This window comes from Lutjanus erythropterus, chromosome 12, assembly GCF_056507025.1.
Source record: "Lutjanus erythropterus isolate fLutEry1 chromosome 12, fLutEry1.hap2, whole genome shotgun sequence".
NCBI lineage: Eukaryota > Metazoa > Chordata > Actinopteri > Lutjaniformes > Lutjanidae > Lutjanus > Lutjanus erythropterus.
In genome coordinates this window covers 3,314,626-3,339,883 of record NC_139328.1, presented here as the reverse complement: position 1 = coordinate 3,339,883, position 25,258 = coordinate 3,314,626, and the positions used below count along the sequence as shown (strand labels likewise).

The following is a 25,258-nucleotide window of genomic DNA, read 5'->3' as shown; positions in this document are numbered from 1 at the left end:
AAACAAGAGACGGGGAGCGACTGAACCGTCATTAAAGCGATGCCAGGGGTAACCAAGTACAATTTAGTGGATGACGCGCACGATTTGAGGATCCCCATGCACAACGACGAGGTGTTCAAGCATGGGGTCTGCTTCGAGGCAAAGGTAAGGAGCCCCTGCAACAGATACTTTCTGTGCTCCGGTGATAATATGAGCGGATCATTGTGTTTTCATCCACGCCTTCATATATGATGCTGCCTGTGTTTACTGACCTCACAGTACTTGGATGTTTGTCTACTTTGACTTTGATTTAATCAGAACTGTTCCTATGACTGATAACTTGATGAATGCTGACATCATTTACTTACATTATATAATGTTTACCACCAAAATCTGTCATAAGTGCAGATTAATCCTCTGACAGATTTTTATATATTTTGTTTTTTTGGCTTCTGGCCCCTCAGCAAAATCAGTCAGTCAGTGTGACAAGACTGCAACCAATAATTTACTTTCTGTCAGAGCTGCAACCTTTAATCAATATGATCAGCTGTTAAATTAATCATCAGCTATTTTGATATTCGATTAATCATTAAGTCTTCATTTCTAAAGGAAAAAAAGTCCCAATTATCTGATTTCAGCTTTTCAAGTTCTTTTATGGACCAAATAAATAAAGAGATCAACAAACTAATCGATAATGAAAATGATTGTTAGTTGCAGCCATTCTTTCTTTATTGATGTCGGTTATTTCCTTAATTAATTAAATAATAGTTTCATCAATAAAGCATCAGAAATGCCCGTCACAGTATCCGGACAGATATATCAGTAGGCAGATATTATCACAGCAGTATCGGTCTGTAACAGTTTCACTGCATGTGTTGTCTGGTATTATTATCCAGAACAAACAGCTGTTTGATTGTTAATGATAAATAACATCAGGTGATTGATCGATATCAGACAGGAAGCACTGTGATGTAAGACATTTAATGGACCAAACAACTAATCGATTAATTGAGAAAATGTCTTTATTGATCCATCTGACAATTAGTTCCACAGTTAATCAAATAATCGTTTGGTCTGTGAAACATCTGAAAAGTGTGAAAAATCACAGTTTCACCAGTAGAACCAGACAGATTTGTCGTCCAGTACTATCAGCCAAATACTGGCTTTTTAAGATTTCATTTTATTTTCTGGTTTCTTTGTTCCTCTGTGACAGTTTTAGAACATCATCATGGACCTGATGAGCATTTTTCCCTTATAAATTCTAAAGGTTTTATCTAGAACCCACCCAGGAGGTTCTACCAACAACCGTTTTAAATTATAGTTCAAAGCACACTTGATAAAAGAGTTCTTCAGAGAACTCAACGGTCTTCTCTGGGGTTCTGTCCAGAATCTTTCCACCTGTGGGTTCTACCAAGATCCTTTGTAAATTCCAAAAGTTTTATCTAGAACCCAACCAGGACGTTCTACTGAGAACCCTTTTATATTCCGAAGGTTTTATCTAGAACCCACGAAGGGCATTCTGTTGAGAACCCTTTTATATAAAAGGATTCTAAGTAAAACCCGCTGGGTGGGTTCTAGATGAACCTACTGGAATATAACGGGATTGTTTGTAGAACACCCTGGGTGGGTTCTAGATAAAACCTTTGAAATATAAAAGGGTTCTCAATCCTGGTGGAACCGCCTTGGTTAATTCTTATTAGCACGCTAGAGGGTGGAAAGATTCTGGATAGAACCCCAGAGAAGATTGTTGAATTCTCTGTAGAACTCTTTCATCAAGGGTTCTTTGTAATATAATATACAAGGTTCTTGTCAGAACACCCCAGGTGAGTTCTAGATAAAACCCTTGAAATATAATTATGGTACAAAGCACCCTTGACACAAGAATTCAACAGTCTTCTCCTAGGTTCTGTCCAGAATCTTTCCACCCTCTAAAGGTACTAACAAGAACGCACCCAGGGGGTTCTACCTAGATCCTTTATGAATTCCAAGAGTTTTAGATTTTCTGACTTTTTATGGACGAAACAACTAATAGATTCACTAAAAAAAATCCACAGATTAATCAATAATGAAAATAATGATTATTTGCAGCTGTGTTACAGAGGAAATAATTAATCTTCCAGCCCAGAGTTTTCCGATCGATCAGTGACCTTCATTCTCCCTCAGACATTAAACCTTTTCTCTTACGTTTTGCAGTACATCGGCAGTTTGGAGGTGGGTCGCCCCGGCAGCAGGATGGAGATAGTCGCCGCGATGAGGAGAATCAGAGTAAGACATTTAAATATGTGACTTTCCCTCGACCCCCCTGACCCCTTTGACAAAAGCAGTCTAGTCACGTTAACAAGGACCCGGCGATTAATCCCGTCTCTGCACCTTTTCTTGTGTTTTATGTCTCACCTTGTGCGCGGTGCTCACAGGATCCTCGCTCCTCCTCAACATCCTCTTTTACACGTAAATCACCGGTCTGCGTAAAACTACACACTCAGGCAGATTCAGTGGGCTGTCAGGAGCGCTTTAAATCACAGGGCAGGATTCAAGGGGGGTTGGGGGGGCAGATTTTATGGCTGATGGGAGATACAAGCACGCAGGTTTATATGTGATACCATTAGAAAAACCAACAGCAGCTCTCGAGGCTCCCTGCAGACCAGACGAGGCCACTGGAAACACTGCGACGCCGTGTCATTACACATCACTGCAGCCTTACGGAGGATTTAGCTGCCTGTCAGCTGTTCGATTTAATCTAACAACCAAGTTATTGTGTCACTCGGAGGTCGGCCTCATCCCTCAGTGACACCCAGGAACGACTTAATCCTGATCCTTCATGTGCAGCGCGGCGTAAACGCCGTTCCATCGTGTCGGGAAAGATTTAAAGTTTGAATTTCAGGAATCTCACTGATCTCTGAATGTTTGGGGCTTTTTCAGATGTTTCCGATAAAATATTATAAAAGTGCTCGTCTGCAGGTTTGAGAGAACGACAGTCGATACAGAAGCGCAGAACCGTAATGATATAAACACAAAGAACCAGGTGATCGAAACGCTGCTGGAGGCCTTTTGCAACAAGGTGATACTCTGAGAAACAAAGGTGCTGCCCTTTATGGTTCCTGGTAGAATCTTTTGTAAAGATTCCTATCCTTTCAGAGGGTTCTACATAGAACCCAGCTTAAAGGGTTACCTGGAACCATCAGTGAAACGCTTCACCCAGAACCTTCACCCAGAGAAACGTTCTATGGTGTAAGGGTTCCACCCAGACCCCTCTCTGGGTGTTCTACCCAGAATCTTTACACCCTCTAGGGTGCTAATAAGAATTGACCTGGGAGGTTCTACTGGCAACCCTTTTATATTCCAAGGGTTTTATCTAGAACCCACCCAGGGGGTTCTACCAAGAACGCTTTTATATTGTAGGACAAAGAACACTTGATAAAAGAGTTCTTTGGAGATTTCTGTGGGGTTCTGTCCAGAATCGTTCCACCTTCTAAGGGTGCTAACAATAGCCAACCCAGGGGGTTCTACCAAGTTCACTTATAAATTCCAAAGGTTTTATCTAGAACCCACCCACGGCAGTTCTACCAAGATCCTTTTAAATTCCAAGGGTTTTATCTAGAACCCATCCAGGGCATTCTACCAACAACCCATTTATATTTCAAGGGTTTTATCTAGAACCCACCCAGAACGCCCTACCAAAGAGTTCTGCAGAGAATTCAACAACCCTCTCTTGGGTTCTTTTCGAATCTGTCCATCTTCTAAGGGTGCTAACAAGAACCTACCAAGATGGTTCTGCTGGAAACCCTTTTATATTCCAGTAGTTCCATCTAGAACCCACCCTGCACGTTCTCCTAAGAACACTTTAATAATGTGGTACATAGAGTCCTTGATGAAACTCTTCCAAAAAGGGTTCTTTTGATGTAAAGGATCCTTAATGGAGCCCCTGTTCTTACAAAGAACCTTTGATGAGCCCTTTTTTCAATAAAGGGTTCTTCAGAAACAAGTGGTTCTGTGAATATGTTGTACCTCTTTCATTTTCCCTCAAACAAACACATTTGAATTCAATTTCTTTATGTGTCTCTTATCTGAAAGCAGAGAGCTCACAGAACGTTTTCTGTTACGCTTCAAAGGCAAAGTAATAAATTTAAAGTGATTAGAAAAATAGAGGAAAAGGAAACGCATTAAGAGACAAATAAAAAAAAAACACAACAAACAACATTATATTAAATTTGGGCGAGATTCAAGTTGATAACATAAAAGCATGTCTGTGAAGAGTCGGCTGTTCGTGACTCTCTGTGAATATTCAAAGGCGAATTTGTCCTCAAAGCTCAGAGATAAAACTGCAGGTGAGTCGACAACCTGTGGAGCTTCAGTCGTCCTTGAGGCCGGTGTGAGTTCAGATCAGGCTGATGTGCATGATAATGTGGCATGAACGCTCCCTGTGTTCCACTTTGTTGCTCTCACAGCAGTGTGTGTGTGTGTGTGTGTGTGTGTGTGTGTGTGGAGATGGATAGGGTTGTTGTCCCAGTTTACATGGGGCTGCATTAGTCTTGATAACACATGAGCATTGTGGGAGTTGTGTCCTTCAGCCGAGCACCTTCATGTTGAGGAGAAACTCCCACCCAACAAGATGGATGAGCGCATGTGGCAGGGAACCAAGGTTATTATAGTTAACTAAAACTAGGTGAAAAAAAAAAAACATTTTAGGAAATTAAATGCAATAAAAATAAAAAACAGACGTCAGAAACATATTGTTGAGCTACAGCAAAAGAAAAAGTCAAGAACAACAGATGAAATTAAGAGAAGATGGGCCGAGTAGCACCTTCATTTCAAATGTATTAAATACAGACGCAGCGACAGTCACCAAAAATTATTTTCAGGCTTGGCAAATTGACCCTTCACTAAGCCCTGCCTCCAAACAGTAACTGTCCAATCATAGTTTACAACCGGAACTAGGGTTGCATTTCTCTGCATGCTGAAGGTGTGCAGGAGGCTCTGAGACGAGCGAGACTCTAATCGAGTCCCTGCGCTTCATTTTCCCACATTAATGAGTGTATTTCTGTCATCTATCATGTAGATGTACCTGCTGTGTTTCACCATCAGACCAATGCTTGCTGAGACGTAAGCTAGCTTTAGCCTCAGTCTGTTAGCATTAACGTATCACGTACGCGGCTGTTAGCTAACTTTACGTTTACACTTTCACAGTGCTCTTGTTGTAAAACGTGTCAGATGGAAACATTAAAACATCAGGTGGATTCAGCGGCCGACTCAAAGAGTTAGCATTAGCTTATATCAGCTAGCTACACTTATAAAAATCTACTTGTGCTTCATCACTTTAGCCGACAAAATCCACGGTCATCAGCTAGAAATGAGAATCTGCTTTTGTTTACGTCTCTAAGGATTCAAAGACCTCATGTTTCAACATTTACTTCCAATTTCGATGTTAAATCTGCCACCGTTATCACGTTAACTGCAGGAACGCAGTGCGAGAATGGACTTAGCAACAGTAACTAAGGAGGGCGGTGCTTAGCGAAGGGTCAATTGCAGTGCCTGTGCTAAATTAACCTATTTGCGTTTTCCCCTCCCAGTATTTTGCACATTAGGGTAGAAACGCCACATACTGCAGGTTCATTAAGGCTAATGTACTAAATGGACAGTGCGTCCTGTCTTGCACATTTGTAAGACACAATCCTTCAGTTTGCATATTTGTTTGCAGGTGATATCAAGTTTGCATATTTTTTTTACACATGCATCCTTAAAGTTAGAGGAACTTTATAAGTTCTGATATTAGTTGATTCCACTAAATTCTTTGATTTTTTACAGTGAATAAGGGCACAGTGAATTATAGACAAACAACTCCAGGCTCATTTGGGCTAAAATCAACCAATATGACATGCTGGCAACAATTATCCCTTTTCTTCCTCCTCGTGTGATTTCCTTTGTTCAGAAATGTCAATGTTAGAGTGAGAAGACAGCTCCAATCCGGCTGAAAATAAAAGCCGGTGCCGGGTTGTTATTTTTACACAAAAGCAAAAGAAAAGATGACAGAGAATATTCAAGTCTGTCACACAGAGCGGGCTGACGTCTCGTTCTCCGAAGAAGCCCGGTGATTTCACAGAACTTCATCTGATCAATTAATCATCCGATGTCAGGCTGTGTGTTTTCAAAGCGATGCGTGTTATTGCACATAAATTCTGGCTGTTCTTAGATCTGCGGGTCCTGATATTTGGAGTCTGAAGCCTGCATGCGGAAGCAGAGGCTACAGGCTCCGGCATTCATCATGGAGAAGGATGAAAGTGTCCCACACATGTCTGCCTCCCTCTGGGAAGTCTGCCTTTGAAAACTTAAACAGCTCCCAGGAACAGAAACTGACAGTTTCTCAGTGTTTACTCAATCTCAGATATTCCCTTAAGAAGAAAATAGTCAAAAATATCTTCCCATGTGCACTTTTTTTTTCCAATATATCATTTATCTTGTGTAAAGAGCTCCATCTCAGCGGGGTCGTGTGAAATTTAATGCTCATAATTTGAATTAACTTTTAAAGGCAAACCTCGAATGTTAATTTGAATATCATATTTTTTCCTTCACAGTATGAATTCAAACTGAAGAATATAAAGAAAAAGAAGGTCAACATTGTCATATCCACCGACTCCATCAAAGTGATTCTGCGCAAAAAGAAGAAGGTCAGTCCTTTAAATAGTGATTGTATTTTGAATTGTTTTGATTGTATTATTAATTATTTGTCACAATTTTTTTTTGTGTTGTAACAGAGAAAAGGGTGGTCATGGGATGAAAACACCATCTTGGTGACACAGGATCCCATCTACAGGTAGGTTCTCTTTATGTTATTTTTTTTTTTCAACATCTTTTTATTTCCAAAGATTGCACCATAAGCCAGAACCAACATGTAATCATGCAGTCATAGCAGAGTACACTGAGGTTCTGCATGTCCCTCATCTCGTCCCTCCAAGGCCATCATGGAAAAAACAAAAATTACAAATGTGGCAAAGACAGTCAGTAGCATTTTTCATACCATTAAACAGTTATCAGACCTTTATTTTGAAAGGGATCAGTGCTGTGTTCACTGTGATCCTGTTAGATCAGCTGCAGTCTGCAGACCAAGCTGATGAAATAAAGTGCGTTCTTGATCGCTGATTGAAGTTGAAGTAGAAGAGATTCCCCTTCTTTTGCATGATCCTGGGTTCTTATATCTGCCTTGCAAAGCACTTTGTAACTGTTCATTTAATAAGTCATATATATATCAATATATCAAACCCTCTTATCAAACCCTACATTAGAACATTACGTACCTCATGCAATAGAAAATGTCATGGTTTGGGTTTTTCATAGTCACTTCCTGTTTTATTTCGGCATGTCTTCCCTTGTTCGTCTTTGTTGTTTGTACATCCTGTCTTCTTCTGTTTTCCCGCTCTTTTTGATCACTGATTATTTTCACCTGTTCCTGACCGCCCTCACCTGTGTCTTGTTATCCTCTAGCCCCGCCCCCCTCAGGTGTATTTAATCCTGTGTCCGTCCCTCCTTCATCCTTGTAGGTTTGTTACTCATCCATGTTTTCATGTGAGTTTTTGTTGCTTTGTGTTTCTTCCCTGCGTGGATTTGTTTGAATTATTACTTGTCCTGGACTTTGACTGTTGTATCTCCTCTGTTGGATTTTTTTTGTTGCCTTTAATTCGCCTTTGCCATCTTCGTAAGTTTTTTTGTGTTTTGTTTTCTATTAAAATTTTGAAGTCAACCTCTCCTGCTGCAGTTTGCATCTGGTTCCTTCCTCCTGTTTGTGTTTGACAAACTGTAACAGAAAAGCTGTGAAAATCTTAAATTTGTGCTCCAAATTTAAGATTTTATTCTAATTTTTCAAATAATTTTATTGCATCTATTTGTCTTTATTCTTCCTATTTGTTTTTCAAATCACTCCATGTTCACTGTTCTTTATATACCTGAAAATTAGTAATGAAAAAATTTAAAAATTCACAGAAAATTTGTATTTTATACAACACATGTCACACTTGTCAAAATGAAGAGCCAATCAGAGCCTGTCAGCTCATCGATCAGGTCAGAACAGTTGCCCTATGTAGAAAACTCCTGACCATTTCATTATCAGCAGCCTGATCAATTTCTCATGTGGCCCCCCATGAAAAATAATTGTTCACCCTGATCTCAGCCATGAAGTCCAGGTTAAAAAAAACTACAGATAATGTCTGAGTCCGTTATTGATCTCCTCTTGAAAATAAGTGAGGCCAGAGTTCATGAAAGACCATGTCCCTGATTATTTTTTTCTAAAGTCAGTCTCTGGATGTTATTAACTAAAAAGGCAGAAGCAGGCAGCTTGTAACCGACTCAGTGACATGTCGTGTTTTGTCATTTTGTCTTCAACAGGATCTTTTATGTTTCGCACGATGCCCAAGACCTGAAGATCTTCAGCTACATAGCGAGAGACGGACAGAGCAACATTTTCCGCTGCAATGTGTTCAAGTCAAAGAGAAAAGTAGGTTTAACTCCAGATCAACTGAAAAATACTTAAAAGAAAAGTCAATAAATCCAATGAAAAGACCAAAACCAGCAATGAAGTGATGCTACTAGGATTACTGTTTGTTAGCAGCATGAGCATTAAGTGTCAAAATGACAATAAGCCTGATATCTTTTATTCTTCTGTGCCGTGGAGCTCCATGTTTGTCCAAAAACTATTAACAATCATCAACACATCAGTAATCAGTGAGCCGCACTGCTGCTCTGTTATAATAAACATGGACTGAACTGAATTTCAAATCAAACAATGTAAAATTCTGGTAAGAAATACAGAGCAGGGGACTGTTTCCCCTATTCAGATTTATTTTTCTTTATTTATTTTATTTATTTTGGACCCTGAGCAAAATGATCAAAATACATCCCGCTCTGTTAACCTGCCATCTCAGCTCTCCGTCCTCTGTTAGCAGAGGGGAAGAGGGTTTGTTTAGTTGAATATGTTCATCACTCATTGATCCTTTATCTGACCGAGGTCAGATCTATGATCCGTGGTCCCGACCACAGAACAACAAGGCAGGCTGGGTAAGTTGCAAAGTATTAAGAGACGGACAAACGCGATGTTGGTTTTGGTATTATCGTGGATTTTGTTGACAATAAAAAAAAAAAAATAGAGCTTGTCTCCACCTTTATTGTTTAAAGGGACAGTTCATGCCAATATTTTTCCATTGGCCTGTTGTTCTATTTATACATCAAGATCATTTTGGATTGAGCTGCAGAGTTTTGGAAATGTCAGCCATAGAGATGTCTGCTTTCTCTCCAATATAATGGGAGTAGATGGCACTCAGCCTGTGGTGCTCAAACTGGACAAATACATGTTTGACTGTCTTTCTATGAGGGAAGAAATTAGTTTTGGTAGTTTCTTAAAGGGATGGTTCACCCAAAAATGAAAATTCAGTAGTTATCTGTTATCTGCAGCACTGTTTTCCTGTGAAACTCCAGCAGTGTTTTGTGGACTAAAAAACATAAACCCGACCTTGAATCAACATGAGGGTCAGTGCCATCTAGACCCTTTATACTGGAGAGAAGGAAGACATCTTTCTCCAAAACTTTGCAGCTCACTCAAAAGAAATCGAGATGTATAAACAGCACTACAGGCCATGAGAGAAATATTCTTCATTTTGGGTGAACTGTCCCTTTAAGTGCACCGCAAACGATTATGAATCACTGCATTTTGTTTTCAGTTCCATACTCTGTACGTCGTTCCTAATGATGGTATAACGCTCACAGTCTCAGTGATGCATCGTCCTGTTGGACCTCAGAATCAGAGGCCTCATGTGTTTATGACTTCTGAAAATGAATGGCTTCTCCTCAAATCTCCACATATCTGCATACGAAGCAGAGGCATTTTTTTTCCTTCGTGACAAAGACGGAGCATCAGTGAGGTTGACTCCCATCCCTTCACCATGGATACCAGACAGACAGTGACTTAGTGAAGCTTGAATACTAATCATTCCTGGTGGGAAGAGAAAAGAGGGGCTTTTTTTTTTTTCCACTTAAAGACATTTTTGCCACTGCTTGAACGAACACCCACCACATTGTCAGGGATGCGGCCAGCGGTGCCTCGCTGCCTCCCCGGGGCTGCGGGAGCCTTATCGGGGCAGCGCAGGCCGAGCATGTGTGCTGAGTAGGAGGAGATGGACCGGCTGATAAGAGGAGATTTGATTTATTTTCATCGCGGCATGTTGCGGCCCAGCAGGGCTTTTAGATGTCAGCTCAGTACATCAATACAGCCTTTTGTATTTGGACTTGAGCTGGTCGTTTAATTTTTAAAACAAAATGAACATTTGTAATGGTGGAGCAAAAAAAAAAAAAATCAATTTAATGACTTTATTCCTGCATTATTTTCTCTTGATTGAACTACTTCGGAGCCTGAGTTACAGTGACTTTTTGACTTAATGCCGTCAGGCAGGGTGATCCTCCAGAGGCACATTTTATTTCTGCCACTATTCAATATAGAAAACACAAAAAACTCACCTTTAGTGAGACTGAAGAAGGACACGGTGGATAAAATTTAATTCCAGAGGATTTAAAACGCTGCCACTGGACTGCATATTAGAGCTTTAGCAAGAGAAGAAGCCTTGAAATCGATCAGGGGAGTGCTGGTGTCTCAAAGGCCTGTGTGTTCAGCTCAAGAAATACTGACACCACATTTAAGCCAGGACAAAAATTAATATTTAATTTGTTTAACATTACTATTGCAGCTGATTTAGGTACAATTAAAACACCTTATTTTCATTATTGATTAATCTAACAGCCCGAACCACAACAATATTCAGTTTTCTGCCACATAAGACAAAACAAAGCAGCAGATACTTGAGAATAATAAAAATAGTAAAAATGTAAAAATGACTTGAGTCAATCATCAAAATAGCTTCTGGTTCAATCAACCAAGTAATTCAGCTTCAGTTAAAGGTCTACAGAGGGTGTGGGTCCTCTTCCACAGAGGCCGTCATGCTGCACCGTCATGTTTCTACAGTAGCCCAGAATGGACGAACTCGTCAGTGGCTTCTTGTGAGTTTAGTAGCCGACGTAGTTTCTCCCACACACTTGGAAGTGGACGGTGAGACGATGTGTTTGCAATCTGCGAGCCCTCTGGTGGATGCCACTATAATCAGGGATCTGCAACCGTTGCAATCTGTCTGCTGCAGCAATTATTAAAGTGATAGTTCACCCACCTAAAAAATTAAAATTCAGTCTTTATCTACTCACCCTCATGTCAGCTGAAGGTCAGGTTTAGTTTTTTAGTCCACAAAACTCTGCTGGAGTTTCACAGGAAAACAGTGTTGCAGAATCTCCCAAAGGATGGAAGTGAATGGTGACCAGTTTTCAAATGTAGAAAAACAACAGAATAAAAATATAAAATGCCTCCATACTGCTCGTCTGGTTTAATCCAAGTCTCCTAAAGCTCCAACATGCAAAGTTGACTAAAAAAAATGTTATTTACACCATGTTTTTATCCTGAATCTTCACTGTAGATCTTTGGAGCCACGTTCACATGCACACTGTCTGAACTGTGTGTGTGTGTGTGTGTGTGTGTGTGTTGTGACAGTGTACGATTACACCAGACGAGCGGGATAGAGGCATTATGTTTTGTCCATTTGAAAACTGGTCACGATTCACTTTTTTAAGCTTCCTTTTCACTAAATCAAACACACTTGTCCTTACACTTGGCCAAACCTGATTTTAATACAGTAATAGGCAAACAATAAAACTAAGTGAGCAAAAATCAACACATTTTGAGGGGAAAATATTTCAGTCTCAGCTCTTGTGTAATGTAAGAGAATAATTTGATATATGAATGTGCTTGTCAGCAGCTGTCAGCCCTCTCACTGCACCCAAAATAACATACTGCTCCTTTAATATCACTGACGTTCGTGGTTTTGTTTGGTGTTTTTTGTTTGTTTGTTTTAGTATATTGTACATGAGTCAGTTCTTCACTTTTCATTAAATATTTCGAGGTTGTTTTATCAGGTCTGTATATGACTCATCAGATCAACATGTCATATCTTAAATCTTCAAAGGAGAAATATGTAAAAACTCAACAAAAATGAGTACTGCAGAACAGCAAATACCCAGTTGGAGCCACAGATTGTATATTAAACAGGTTGAAATCTTATTGAATCTTATTTTATGGCTGAGATGTTTCCCTCCTCCCCAGATTTGAGGAAGCTCAGGCAGCCTGCAGGAACGCTGCAGGAGTGCAAGACAAACGCAACATTTTAATTTAACAATAATAAGCGATGTTGAGCCCAACACTGTGAGTTAATCAGGTGTTTATAACTGTCAGGAGTTATAAGTCTGTTATCCTGAAAGCAGAAGCCCACTCCTCTGAAAATACAGTCTCTGGAGTTGGAGTTCAGTGACTGCCTGCCAAACTCAATGCATAAACAGACAAAAACTAATCCAGCAAACATTCGGCATTAATTTTAACTCTAACAAACATAAAACAAGCAAACAAAAACATAAGTTATGGACCGGAATAGAAATTTCCACGGCTGTAGCATTGTTGTCAGAGACTTTTGGCATGTTTCATCATCATGTTACAGCAAATAAAACTTCTGCACCTCCTCTTGGCTCTATTTGCAGACTTAAGAGATTCTGGCCGGTGACAGTAGACTTAAACCAATCACAGGTCATCTCAGAGCGGCTGTTCCTATTGGCTGATCTACTAGTGCAGCTGCGAGTGCACGTTCCTTTGGTGAGACTGAATCAATGGCTGAAACTCCTGCAGGAAAATTTGCAATAAAACTGAATTATTCCACAGAGAATCTTAAAAAAGAGTCCAGCTAATAAGCAACATGCTCAGCCCAGGAGTTTGTCAGCTCACTGGGTTACTTCTGTCATCTTAGTGTTCGTTCACATGTGTTGCGGGGCTTTTGCAGAGGCCCGAGAGGACAGGGCAGAGCTGAGACACAGGGCTGACAGACAGCTGCTCAGAGCCGGGGAGCTCTGCAGGAGAGGGTCAGTGGCAGACTGGAGCTTCTGGAGGAAGAAACACCAGAGTCAGAGCCGACTCCTCTATTGGCAGGAGCGGAGCTCTGAGCGTATGTTTCAAACTTTTGGGATTAAAAAAAAGGATTTATTTTCCCTCCTGTGTTTCAACCCTCTGCAGCAGCAACCCATGAAGAAATTGTGGACCTGTGGACCGGCCAGATGAGAGCTCAGCATTTGTTTTTTTAAACTTTTGACATAAAAAGGCGGATTTATTTTCACTTCTGCCTCCCAGCCCTTCTGCAGCAGTGATCACGGCCAAACGAGAGCTCAGCATTAGTTTTTTAAACTTTTGGGATGAAAAGGCAGATTTATTTTCACTTCTGCCTTTCAGCTCCTCTGCAGCATTGATCCACTGAGACATTACAGACCCGGCCAGACAAAAGCTCAGCTTTTGTTTTATTACATACAGCTTATGTCTGTCGGTCTGTGCTCGCTCATGATTGCCTCGGTAAAATGTTACCGGCGCACACAAAACACTAACACAGATAAGACTCAACAATCAATTGTTTTTAGGCTTCTACCTACTGCAGTTTACATACTTGCCAAAAGCAAGATGGAATCATATCTTTGCAGGAAATGTTGCCTCTGAGGAAACAGGGTGATATGCAGAGATATACCATAACATTCAGATCCAGTTGCTAATTTCTGAGTTATTGCTAATTGAACTCTCCCCTGATTGATGACCTGATGATGCTGACACACCTACTGAGCCTCCCGCAATAACAACAAATTTTATCTTCACTCACTCCGACATCAAAGTTACTCGCCTCTGAAATAGACCGATCCATCACTGTGACAGCAGGATGTATGCAGAGCAGACAGACAAGGACGAGCAGCTGGAGCTTTGCGCTCATAATATCTTAGGACTTTAATTTGGTCCCCTCCCATTTCCCCTCTGTCTTCATTTTGCACCTCACATTCTGCCCCATTTTCCTCCTGCTGTCTATTTTTTATCTCATTCCTCTTTACCTGCGCAGACAAATGCACACACACTCATTTATCTATCCTCTTTTCTTCCTGTGCAACTCATTTGGCACCTCATTTTCTCCCCTGCTGTGTCTCTTCATTTTTGCATCCTCCCTTGCTGTGCTCCTGCTGCTGCTGCTGCTGCTTCCCCCGCCCCTGCTCTCAAAAACCCCCAAAACACACACACACACACACACACACACACACACACACACACAAACACACACACTTTTTCTCTGTGTCCTCCCTCACAGTCTCAGGCCATGAGGATCGTGCGGACGGTGGGTCAGGCGTTCGATGTGTGTCACCAGCTGACCCTGCAGCAGAAAAGCGATGACCAGGAGGATGAGGAGGGGAAGGCGGAGGACTCGGAGGCAGTGCCAGGTGACTCACACCTACACACACACACACACACACACACACACACACACACACACACACACACATCCAGACCTCTCTCTCTCCCATCTTTATCTCTCTCCTTCCCGTTCTCTTTCTGTCACACACACAAACTCAATCTCCTTTCTCCTCCTCACACAGCAGCACACACACAGTCCTCAGGCTTTCTTCTTCTTCTTCCTCTTCTTCTTCTCTCCTTTTCTGTCTCTCACAAACAAAAACTTTGAGTGCCTGAAGAAATAAACAACGGTAACTGAGCACACACCTCTCTGAGAAAAGATGTCATCATCCAGTGCAGAGAGTTTTTTTTTTCCATGCTGCAGCTGCAAATGTGCTTTGGTCAGGTTGGGAAGTTTACTTTAAAAAAAAGTATTCAAATACAATTACTAATTACTTGGTAAAAATATACTCAGTAATCTAATCCAAGTATCAATAATAAAGTGATTTAATTACTTTTTCTTACTTCTGGATTACCTCAACACCAAATATGGAGAAAGTGTTGAGTCTAATAGAATTTCTGTGTGGCTAACGTTAGCTGTAGCAGTTGGTTGATGTAGCTAATGTTAGAAGTTGGTCTGTATAGCTAATGTTAGCAGGTGGTCTGTGTAGCTAACGTTAGCTGTAGCAGTTGGTTGATGTAGCTAATGTTAGAAGTTGGTCTGTATAGCTAATGTTAGCAGGTGGTCTGTGTAGCTAACGTTAGCTGTAGCAGTTGGTTGATGTAGCTAATGTTAGCAGGTGGTCTGTGTAGCCAATATTAATGGTTGGTCTGTGTAGCTAACATTAGAAGTTGGTCTGTGTAACATTAGAAGTTGGTCTGTGCATTTCTTCTCTGGTGGCCGTGATAATTAATAGGAAACTATAAGATTAGCTTGTTTCACTGAGACCAGAAAATTGTAATCCTGCTAATAATCCCCATTTTCACCAAACGCATCTGTAATCTGATTATGTCTTTCTTTACTGTAACTGCAGTGGGTTACAGTTACCTTTTTTGTGTCCTAATTACGTAATGCAGTTACATGTAATCCATTACTCACCAAGGCTTTTGGTGAGTTGTGTGAGCTATTGATCAAAAACCTTGTGCGGGGTTTCTGCCAGCCCTTTGCCTGCTGCTGCTGCTGCTGCTGTCACTGCCTATAGATATGTTGCAAGCTATAAAGCTCAAAGTAAAAAACAGCATGACAGTCCCCTGTTATATCTGTCTGGTCTCTCTGCAGCAAAGAAGAGGTTTGCATTGTCAGAGGAGACCGACCTTGAAGCCACTACAGAGGAGAGCATTGAGTGTGTCTCTTCATCAGACCTGGAGAAGAGCAAAAAGGAAGAGGGCCTCAGTAATGATGGAAAGGTAGAGTATGGAAGTTGTCCTTGATCATTTGTGTTGCTCATAGAAAGCCCTACTTTTTTTCTCCATTTTTTCTTCCTGCTCCATTAGAAACAAGAGGTTTTGTAAATCCTGCAGAGATGAAGCCAGCACTGCAAAGTGTAATTTATGGACGCTTATGGCGCCGCTCTGAATGACACAGCAACTAAAATATAGGACTGCAGCTATAACACATTTTCATTTGTGATTCTCATCATCAATCTGCCATTTATTTTCTCAATTAATCAATTAATACCTGGTCCAGAAAGATACAAACAAGCAAATACTTGACTTATTTAGAAGCAACAACCTGTGTAATTGTTGGGGTCTTATTTGCATTAAAATGTTTTAAAGGACCAGTCTGTAGAATTTAATGGCATCCAATCCAATGGTAAGCTTGCAGACTGCAAACGCTTCGTCTCACCCTCCCCTTCCAAGCATGTATGTTTGTCTCTAAGTTGGAATATCAATGTATCAATACATTTTCAATACCATGTGTTTGAAATGATACAATAGTCATAGAAACAAAAGTACCCAAGCTAAAAAAAAAAAGATCTAAGTGTTAATTTAAGACCTCAGTTCAGTTCGATCTGCTTGAAATAAAACCAGTCAGGAAGGCTCTAATGAAAGATGCTATTAAGTTGCATCATGGGAAATGTAGGATTCAGTATCTTTAGAGTCGGCCCATACTAAAGGCTAAAGGGAAGGATATTGTAGCATCTGCTGAATGGATCAGTTGATATTTTTTCTGACGATGGACTAATCAATTAATCAGCTAATTATTTCAGCTCTATTTTAAATTTTTAATACCCATAAATCCTGCAACTGAACTGCCTCATTGAAGTTCTCTTTTTCACTCAGATGTGACACAAACAAGTTATCAAATCATGGATAAAACTGGATAAACAGGATGTATTTTCACAGAGCATATTTTATTTTTCAATATTTTTGAAAAAAAAATATCTAAAAAGTCATGTTAATAAATAATCCTGGGTAGCTCAGAGTCATGATGAAAGTTTGGCATCATATGGAGCCACAGAGGGATGCAGAGCGCGCTGCCACGTCCTCCAGGCCTGTTTGTGAAGAAATGCTCCACGAAACTGCTTAATATTGATGTGATCGTATGATTTATTAATGAAAACATAGCAAGCTTTTCTAGCGCCGCTCTGCTAATCCTGAGATGTCAAACAAGCAGCTCTCTGCTCTCTGATATTTGTCAGCTCATTTTCTAACCCAAGTCTCTGTGACGCTGTCGGCTGCATTACCCACGAGAGAAAACCGGAGAGGAGTTAACTGGGCGGATATTTCATCTAACTAGATAACGGTTACCTTCGCTTTATTATTTCAAGATTTAATGAAATTTAACAGCAGTATTTTCTGTCCAGATCTCACCTGCAGTTTCTCCTCCTTCTGTGTGTAATTTGAAGGTCAAGTGTCCTTCACAGTCCACCATATTGATCGACCGTCACAGATATGACAGATAAGTCGTGTCCTCCACGGCTGCTCTGCCCACAGCAGCGCTCTAACATAATTGAGTGAGTCATAATTCCTGTATGGTCAAGCCATCTAACAGCAGCCCGTCCAGTCAATCTGATTCTACTGACTGGACTGGATCCCCATTAAATCATCTCCACAATTAGATTAAATGATGCTACTCTTTATTTTGTATCAGTAGATATGCAGCATGACTGATGTATCATGCTGCATCAGGCACAATCTGTAAATCTTTAAACTTAAAGCTGCTATGTGCCACATTTTTATATTGAAGTTGATCAAATGACTACGTGTACGTGAAAGGCATTTTAACATCTTTCAGTTGATTGTTTTAGTTTTACAACACTCTCTCTGCTCTCGTAGCATCATTTTCTGCAGGTAGCTGTTAGCGTAAAAAACAGCTCAATGCTACCTGCCCAGCATCAAACAGCAGGCGGCCACAGTTACTGACTAGCTGGTAAAAACAGTGGAACATTGAGCTGTTAAAGAGCCAAGAGACATTTATATCAGGGGTAGGCAGAGACAAACACATTGCCAAAAAGAGACTGAAAATTGGACCTGCATTCATCAGACCGCCAGTAACATATCCAGATAGTTTGCTAACATGCTAGCCACATTAAATCAAAGCTAAACCATGTAACACTTCTGCATTAAAATGCCTAAAATCGGCAGACATATGATATATATTTTGAATTATGTACTTATAATCATCCCAAATGTTTCCAACAATATTCAAGCACAGATATATCTGTAATTTATTCAAGATAACAGTGTGTTTCCTGCTAGCTAGCTACTATTGCTATCACTTCAGGAGAAATACAGGATTGGTCAAAATGTGAAGAAGGAAGTCTTTAATGCATTAGCTCATGCTCATGAGGTTGCATTCATCAGACCACCGTAACAAATCCAAATACATGCTAATGTTGCTAAACAAGGCAGTTTGCTAACATGTTAGCCCTAGCAATTTAAAACTATTGCATATAACATTTCAGCATTAAAAATACTAGACATATGCTGTATATTTTGAGTTGTGTAGTTACATTTTATCAAATATTTCCAACAATATTCAGCACAGAAAAAATCTTTATTTATACTTTATTCAAGGTAACAGTGCATATACTGCTAGCCATTGCTAACTAGCCGCTAGTTGCTATAACTTCAGGGAAAAGTCAGAGGATTTGTCAGGAAGGCTACGTCAGAGAGCGAAGAACGAGATCGGCAAACGCAACTAAACTTAACATGAACAAAACTTTAGTATTACCAAGAGACCACCACCGAGCTAGAGAGAGAGAGAATATCAGATTTAGATCCATCAGATTTCCTGAAACATGGCTTCAAACAGCTGCTAATGTTGCTGAATAAGGCGATGATTTGCTAACACGTTAGCCGTATCCACTTAAAAGGCTGCCGTAGGCCCGCCTTCAGCTTGTACATGGCAGCAGAAAATGACTTAAAAGTCTAAAACGTCAGTAAATACCAGGCTTTGGTGTTCACTGCTCAAAATCAAAGACCAAACTCCTTTTTTTTTCTGCACTCCTCTCACAGTTCGCCATTAATTCAAGTGGAAATCTATCACAGAGGCAGGTAGCCGTACAGAATCTTCCATCAACAGCCGCCTCAATAGAGCACCCACGGCTTCTGTATTGATCTTCCTTTGGTGTGAAATACAACTACCTCTTTCTTTTTTTTTTTTTTTTTATTTATCCGACTTGACATGGCAGATATAGCATTGATCTCTCTCCCTCTCTCTACCTAAAAGCTCACTCGCCCTGTCCACCTGCACCACATACAGGTCAAACAAACACACTGAAAAGTCATATTTGGAAAAATGTTAGAAATCAAATCTCAAAGTAAATTAAAGTAAAGTAGCAGAACTGGCAGAGTCAGATTTTAAAACCTCTTCTTTACACGCACCCTTTCATCACATGTAAGCGTGAAGAAGCATGACATGCAGGTGAAATTAATTTAATTAAAGTGGTAATATGCAAGATTCTTTTATATAAATGTCTAATTTCACGACAGATTTTCCCATCTGTCTCCACTGTCTGAGAAAAACCGTAAAGGAATGAAAATTCCTCCTTCACGTTATTTTCATGTTTTTGATGAAGCAGTAGCACCTGGTTTATCATCATCATCATCTCTGCTGTAGGTGTCCAGTGACCCCTCTCTCCTGCTGAGCTCCCCCATCCTTGGAGCCTCCATGTCGGGTCCGTCGGCAGCTGAGGCCTCCTGCTCTGAAGCGCACCAGGTCCAGCTCCTCCAGAAACAACTGCAGCAGCAGGAACAACAGGCGCTGGCTGCTTCAGCACAGGTACTGATGTGTTTCTCTTTCTTTCATTATGAATTCATTCAAATGCAAAGTCTTTCATTAAGGACTACAACACAAATAACTATAACTAAATAGACCACAAATATCAGCATAGAACATAAAGATCAATATCCACCTCTTATAATGTCGACTTGCAGCTGAACAGAGCAGGTTGTAGCTCTAAATAGAGGAAACTGTGAACAGTATAACACATTAATATAGTAAGTTTTCCTGAACATTATTGATCTGCCTGTTCTCTGCTCATGTTCCAGTAAAATCAGCTCCCATTGTTTCCCTCGCTGTAGTTTCTGTGGTTGCCATGGTCACACTGCGAGCCGCCGCGACAAGCTGCAAAAAAGTTGAGCCGTCACAAACTCTGACGGCAGCGACAAAGAGTCATGTGCATGCGTGAGAGCAAGAGCTGCCGCTGTGTTTACCTTGAGAATAATGTGGGCTGTGTGAGACGCTGTGTGAGACGCTGTGTGAGAACGTCTTTAGAGTCTGTGCAGCTTTGAGCTAAATGCTAACAATGACAATGCTAAATGTGATAATGGTATAATGGTGTTTCATCATCTGAGTTTAGCATGTTAGCATGTTAATGTTTGTTAAATTACTACAAATATTAGATGAATGCGGCCTCTCGTACCTTTGGCTGGACCAGAGGTGTGATACTATCAGTTGGCTTCAGCTTGCAGTTGCGCAAAGGTTCCTGCACTTTCAGTTTGAAAAGTATCCGGAGACATTCTCAGGCTATTTGTGACTCTGGAGTCTCCAGTTGCAGAATCTTCAAGATAACAGGAAGATGCAAATGTCTGGAAAATGATAAAAGGTTTTGTACTTTTTTCAATAATCAATTGATTTGGGATGAATATCATGTTTTGTTTAAATGTAAAAATTCAACCATTGTTGAGTATAGAAGGAGGAACCCGCCAAAATACTTTGTTAGTCATCCGTCTGTGTTTCATTTTATATTATTACTGCAGACAGATGAATCAGGTGAAGCAGGTAAATTAAGTGCTTTCTAGTACAACATCCTGCCTTTATTTAAATGACTTAGTTTGTCATATGGATCTATTTTAGTCATTTCCCACTGAATTGTTGCTTTGTTTTATGTTTGTACTTCGTACCACGTTGTGTGGTCTAGAATAATTAAATAAAAACTGAAACTGAACAAAGTACAGCAGAGGCTGATGGGAATGTCTTTAGTGTTGCAGGTATTTGGTCGCAAACAAAAATATTGGACAAAGTGAAATTTTGACGTGACGATGGCGTGAGATGAAATGTCAGTTATTATCATTCATCCTGAGGAGGAAACGAATGTGGACCGAATTTAATGTAAAGTCTCATTTCACTAAAAAAAAAACACGCTAAAGGAAAAACTGACCCATTTTTAGTCCCGCCCCTTTTTTCTCTGTGCTCCAACTGCAGTTCAGCAACCGTGGTACCACAGTGTGTGTGAGCTCCCTCTGTGTTCACAGATTTTTAAATTGCTTTTTTCAGGTCAAGGAAAGTTTTACAAAAAATCAGCATGGATCAGAAATTCATAATAAAATAATAACTGACCTTGTTTGCAATTCGAGGTGTCTCTTCTCATCTCTTAGGAGAAAAATGTTTTTTGGGCCAGTGGGGAATTTTTGCTGAATTCTTCCTGTTTCCTGTACTTCGTGGCTCAATTATACCAAAAAGAAAACTAAATTCAGAAAGTTAAAAAACGTTGCTGGGGGCCTGTAAAACCTACATTTATAGTCACATTAAAGTCAGTGAATGTTAGCTGAGCTATCTAACCAGCTAGCTAAAGATTAATGTAGATTAGCAAGATAATTACCTTGCGCTTTGCTACAGAGCAAAATACTAGCTGACTATAGCGAATGATTGATGTAGATTAACTAGCCAGTTTGCTAGTGTTTGGCGTGACTGTAGTAGTGACAGAGCCTTTCTGTTTTATTCTAAGTTTAAGTTTTAGCTGTTTATCACAGTCTGTCAATGTAAAGTTAAGTCAGTTTCAAAGATCGTACCTGCTGTAGCCAGTTTTTCATCTTAACATGTTTCTGTAATCTCAGATAAATTTAGTAAATATATTACATATTTATTATTTTAAAACACAGCAAAATCCCCTGATTAAGATCACAGGAAAAGTTCATGTTGCTTGACACAAAACTTTCCGAACACATAATGAAACAAATCAGACAGATGAGTTTAAAAAAAAACATGAATCACAGATTGATTTAATGTGGAGAATGATAATTAGAATGATGCACTATTTCCATTTTCAATCAGTGATGTGTTCGATGGGATGCAGCGAGACGTATCAGACTATTAAATTCTCACCTCTTTCGTTCCTCTAAACTTTGATAGAAACTTTTGAAAAGTTTCACATCAAATTAAAATGCCTGAGCCGCGGCTTCAAGGCATTTGAACATTTAAATAAAAGTTTTAGATTTTGTAGCGCAGCGTGGCCGATCTCATTGATAGTCACTGATTCATAACGATGTGTCATTACTGTCAAAAAGAGTGAATTTATGACTTTGAACAGATTCCACGTTTAAGAGTCACTGCAGAATTTAATAAGGAGGTTTCCTCTTAATCACAGAGTAGGTTTTTATAAATAACTGTGTGATGAGAGTGAATAACGGAGCATTTTAAAAATGATAGAATCCCTCAGATGAAATGGAAAACTTTTCTCATATCTCCACGCCAGCCTGAGACTTCATGTCCGTCCCTTTCTCGTGATCATTATATCTCAATAGAATTTCTTTAAACTTTGCACAAACGTCCACTTGGACTCAACGATGAATTGATTAGACTTTGGCGGTCAAAGGTGAAAGGTCAGTGTCACTGGGACTTTGTGTCCATCTCGTGAATGTGACCTCTCAGGAACAGTTGGACCCAAGAATGAAATGATTAGGAGGTTAAAAGACAAGGTCACACAAAAATGAGCTTACAAAACTCAATAATTCATATCGCAATTATGACAATATTAACTAACTAAGTAACTAATTGCAAAGCCTCAAATTACTGTAATTAAGTAGTTTTTTGGGGTACATTTTGAGTACACTTGTACTTAAGTATTTATTACAGTATGTAATCTACTTCATTACTTTTAAAATCATAGTTGAGTACAAGTTGAATCAATATCCAAACCTCTCATCTGCATCTTAGTAGCCAATCAGGTGATCTGATCACAAACGATTCAGGACACACAGACAGAAAACAAGACAAAACACTGCAGCAGCAAATGCTTGGATGTATTAATCAATATTTAATCAATAGACATGGCAGTAATTGCACCTCATTTGACATTGTTTTGTCTGACAGAGCCGCTTGTTGAATAAGGAAACTTCAACATCAGTGCTTTTTGTTGTTGCTCTTTGCAGTAGTTTTTGAGACAAATACTTTCCGCTTTGCCAAAAACTACACTTAATAACTTTTATTAAATTATATATACGTACTTATTTATCAGGCAAAAGCCATGGATGTAAACTTTCCTGGTTGGCAGAGGCACACCTCTGTAGGTGTAGTTTTCTTTTTGGTTTTGCACGCACCGGTTTCAGTTTCTGTCACTCGTGTGTCGGTCTGTTCAGGTCCATGTGCTCCAGGAGCAGCTGTCGGTGGAGGTGAGTGCGCGGACCGATGCCCAGGCCAGAGTGCAGAGGCTGCTGCAGCAGAACACCGACCTGCTGCAACACATTTCCCTGCTGGTCAAACAGATTCAGGAACTGGAGCTCAAAGCTGCCGGCCAGTTAACATCCAGTGAGTGCTTATCTCGCCTTTCCGCTTTCTTTTTCATTCACAGCGTGTATTTTATTTTGTTATGTTGCCTCAGATCTTCCTCTCTTCCCATGTTTTCCCCTCCACTAATTTGTGTCATTAAACCCTTTTTTCTCCCTTCATCTCTCTCCTTTTCATCTCTTTCTTTCCGAGCCTCCTTCCTGTCGTTACGGCTCCTTTTCTCATCCAATTCTGGCGAGCAATTAATTATCCCGTGGCAGCCTTCTCAAAGGATTCAGTCCTGCTCTCTGCTCTCCCCTCCCTGCATTTAGCCAGTGGCGATGTGCTGCCGTAGCGTCGTGAATTATCAAATCCTGTCGGCACAGACGTCACCACACTCCATATAATCTCATCTGCTTTACTCAAATGTCTCTTTTCATGTCTCGTGTATCTCTGTTTACATGTGATAACCACAGATTCTCTGCTGTGTTTCCGGAGGTGGTAAAAGTCCTCACATTCTGTACTCAGAATGAAATGTACTCCAAGTATAAAGTAAAAGTCGACCTCTGAAGGACATTTCTACCAGCTGTTTCTGTGCAAAGATAACTGAACCTCACCTTTCCTCCACGAGAGAAACTGCTCTCTCTGTTTCAGCTTGTTACGTTGTTTTTGTCTGACATTGTTTTTAGTGTTTTTTGCAATGTTGTTTTTCGTCTTGTTACATCTTTTACGTAGTTTTTCTCCTTGTTATGTCTTTTATATAGTTTTTCGTCTTATGACTTTTCCTCTTGCTACGTCTTTTTTGTCTTGTTACTTCAGCTTGTCTTTTTGTTGTACGTCTTTTACACAGTTTTTTTTATCTTGTTATGTCTTTTGTCTCATGTCAGTTTTGTCTGTTATCTGTGGTATGTGCTGTTGGATACAACAAAGAATCAGTTGTGAAATCAGTCTTGATGTTGTGAAGGTGATGTGCAATGATGCAAAATAAAAAATAATTGAAAATTCTCCTCAAATGCATTAAAACCAAAGTAACAAGCCTGATTTGGAAATGTCAGAGAGCGCAGATATTTGTGTTAAACTGTTGAGAGAAAAAGTAAAAAGTTGTCAGAAAAGTAAATACTTATGTAAAGTACAGATACCTGAAAAACGTATTTGTGCGTTGTTCCTTCCCACCTCTTTGTTTCATCTCACACACGCGTCTTTTGATATTTTGTCTCCGTCCTTAGTGGGCTCCCAGGACAGTCTTCTGGAGATCACTTTCCGAGCGAAGCCCCCCAGCACACCTCTTGAGCCCCTCACCTCCTCCTCATCTACGGGCGCTTTAGCGGCTCAGTCCCTGCTCCAGAGTGGTGACGGTGCCTGGGTCTCCACCCTCCCCGGACCCTGCTCTCCAGGCACCAGGGGCACCGACGCCAGCCCTCTGGGGCTCGGCGGCAGCGCCATTCGGCTCGAGTGCTTCCGCTTCTCCTCCCGGGGGCCGGAGAGCCAGGAGCAGGGCCAGGACACGGGGGAGACTCCCAGCGACGGAGCCCCGGATGAGAGCTCGCTGCTGGGGGAGCAGGTCCTGGGAGCCCTGGAGCTGCTCCGGTTCAGGGAGTCGGGGATCGGATCGGAGTACGAATCGAACACAGATGAGAGCGACGACCGGGACAGCTGGGGGCAGGGGGAGGGAGTGGGGGCAGACAGCGCCGCTCGTCTCTTCAACGTCCTGAATGCCGAGAGTCTCCCAGACTGCTTAGGGGATGAGATGGCTGTGTAGTGGTGCTCATAAAGCTGCACAAGGCAACATTGCACTTATATGTAAAATTCAGAAGGACTTTATTACACAGAAATCATGTATTGTGACTTCAGTAAACAGCAATTACTTGTGTCTGGTACCAGACAGAGTGCTTACTTACCACTGTTCAGAGTAAAGTTTGAAATTTTGAACTTTTCAGTTTAGATTTGCAACATGGTGCGTCTGAGAAAACGTCCCACCTGTGTGAGTGATGGAACTCAGAAGATTAAATAATAAAAACTGATAAATTTGA

General features: G+C 40.5%; 1 protein-coding gene across 1 annotated transcript; it reads left to right on the top strand.

Moving 5' to 3' along the window:
* LOC146317325 (carboxyl-terminal PDZ ligand of neuronal nitric oxide synthase protein-like) lies at nucleotides 1-25,258 on the top strand. The gene is made up of 10 exons (XM_084732388.1): nucleotides 1-144; nucleotides 2,173-2,244; nucleotides 6,549-6,641; nucleotides 6,729-6,787; nucleotides 8,353-8,461; nucleotides 14,214-14,343; nucleotides 15,576-15,703; nucleotides 19,362-19,523; nucleotides 23,102-23,270; nucleotides 24,455-25,258. The coding sequence occupies exons 1-10, from the start codon at nucleotides 40-42 to the stop codon at nucleotides 24,985-24,987; spliced, it is 1,560 nt and encodes a 519-aa protein (XP_084588514.1). The 5' UTR covers nucleotides 1-39; the 3' UTR covers nucleotides 24,988-25,258.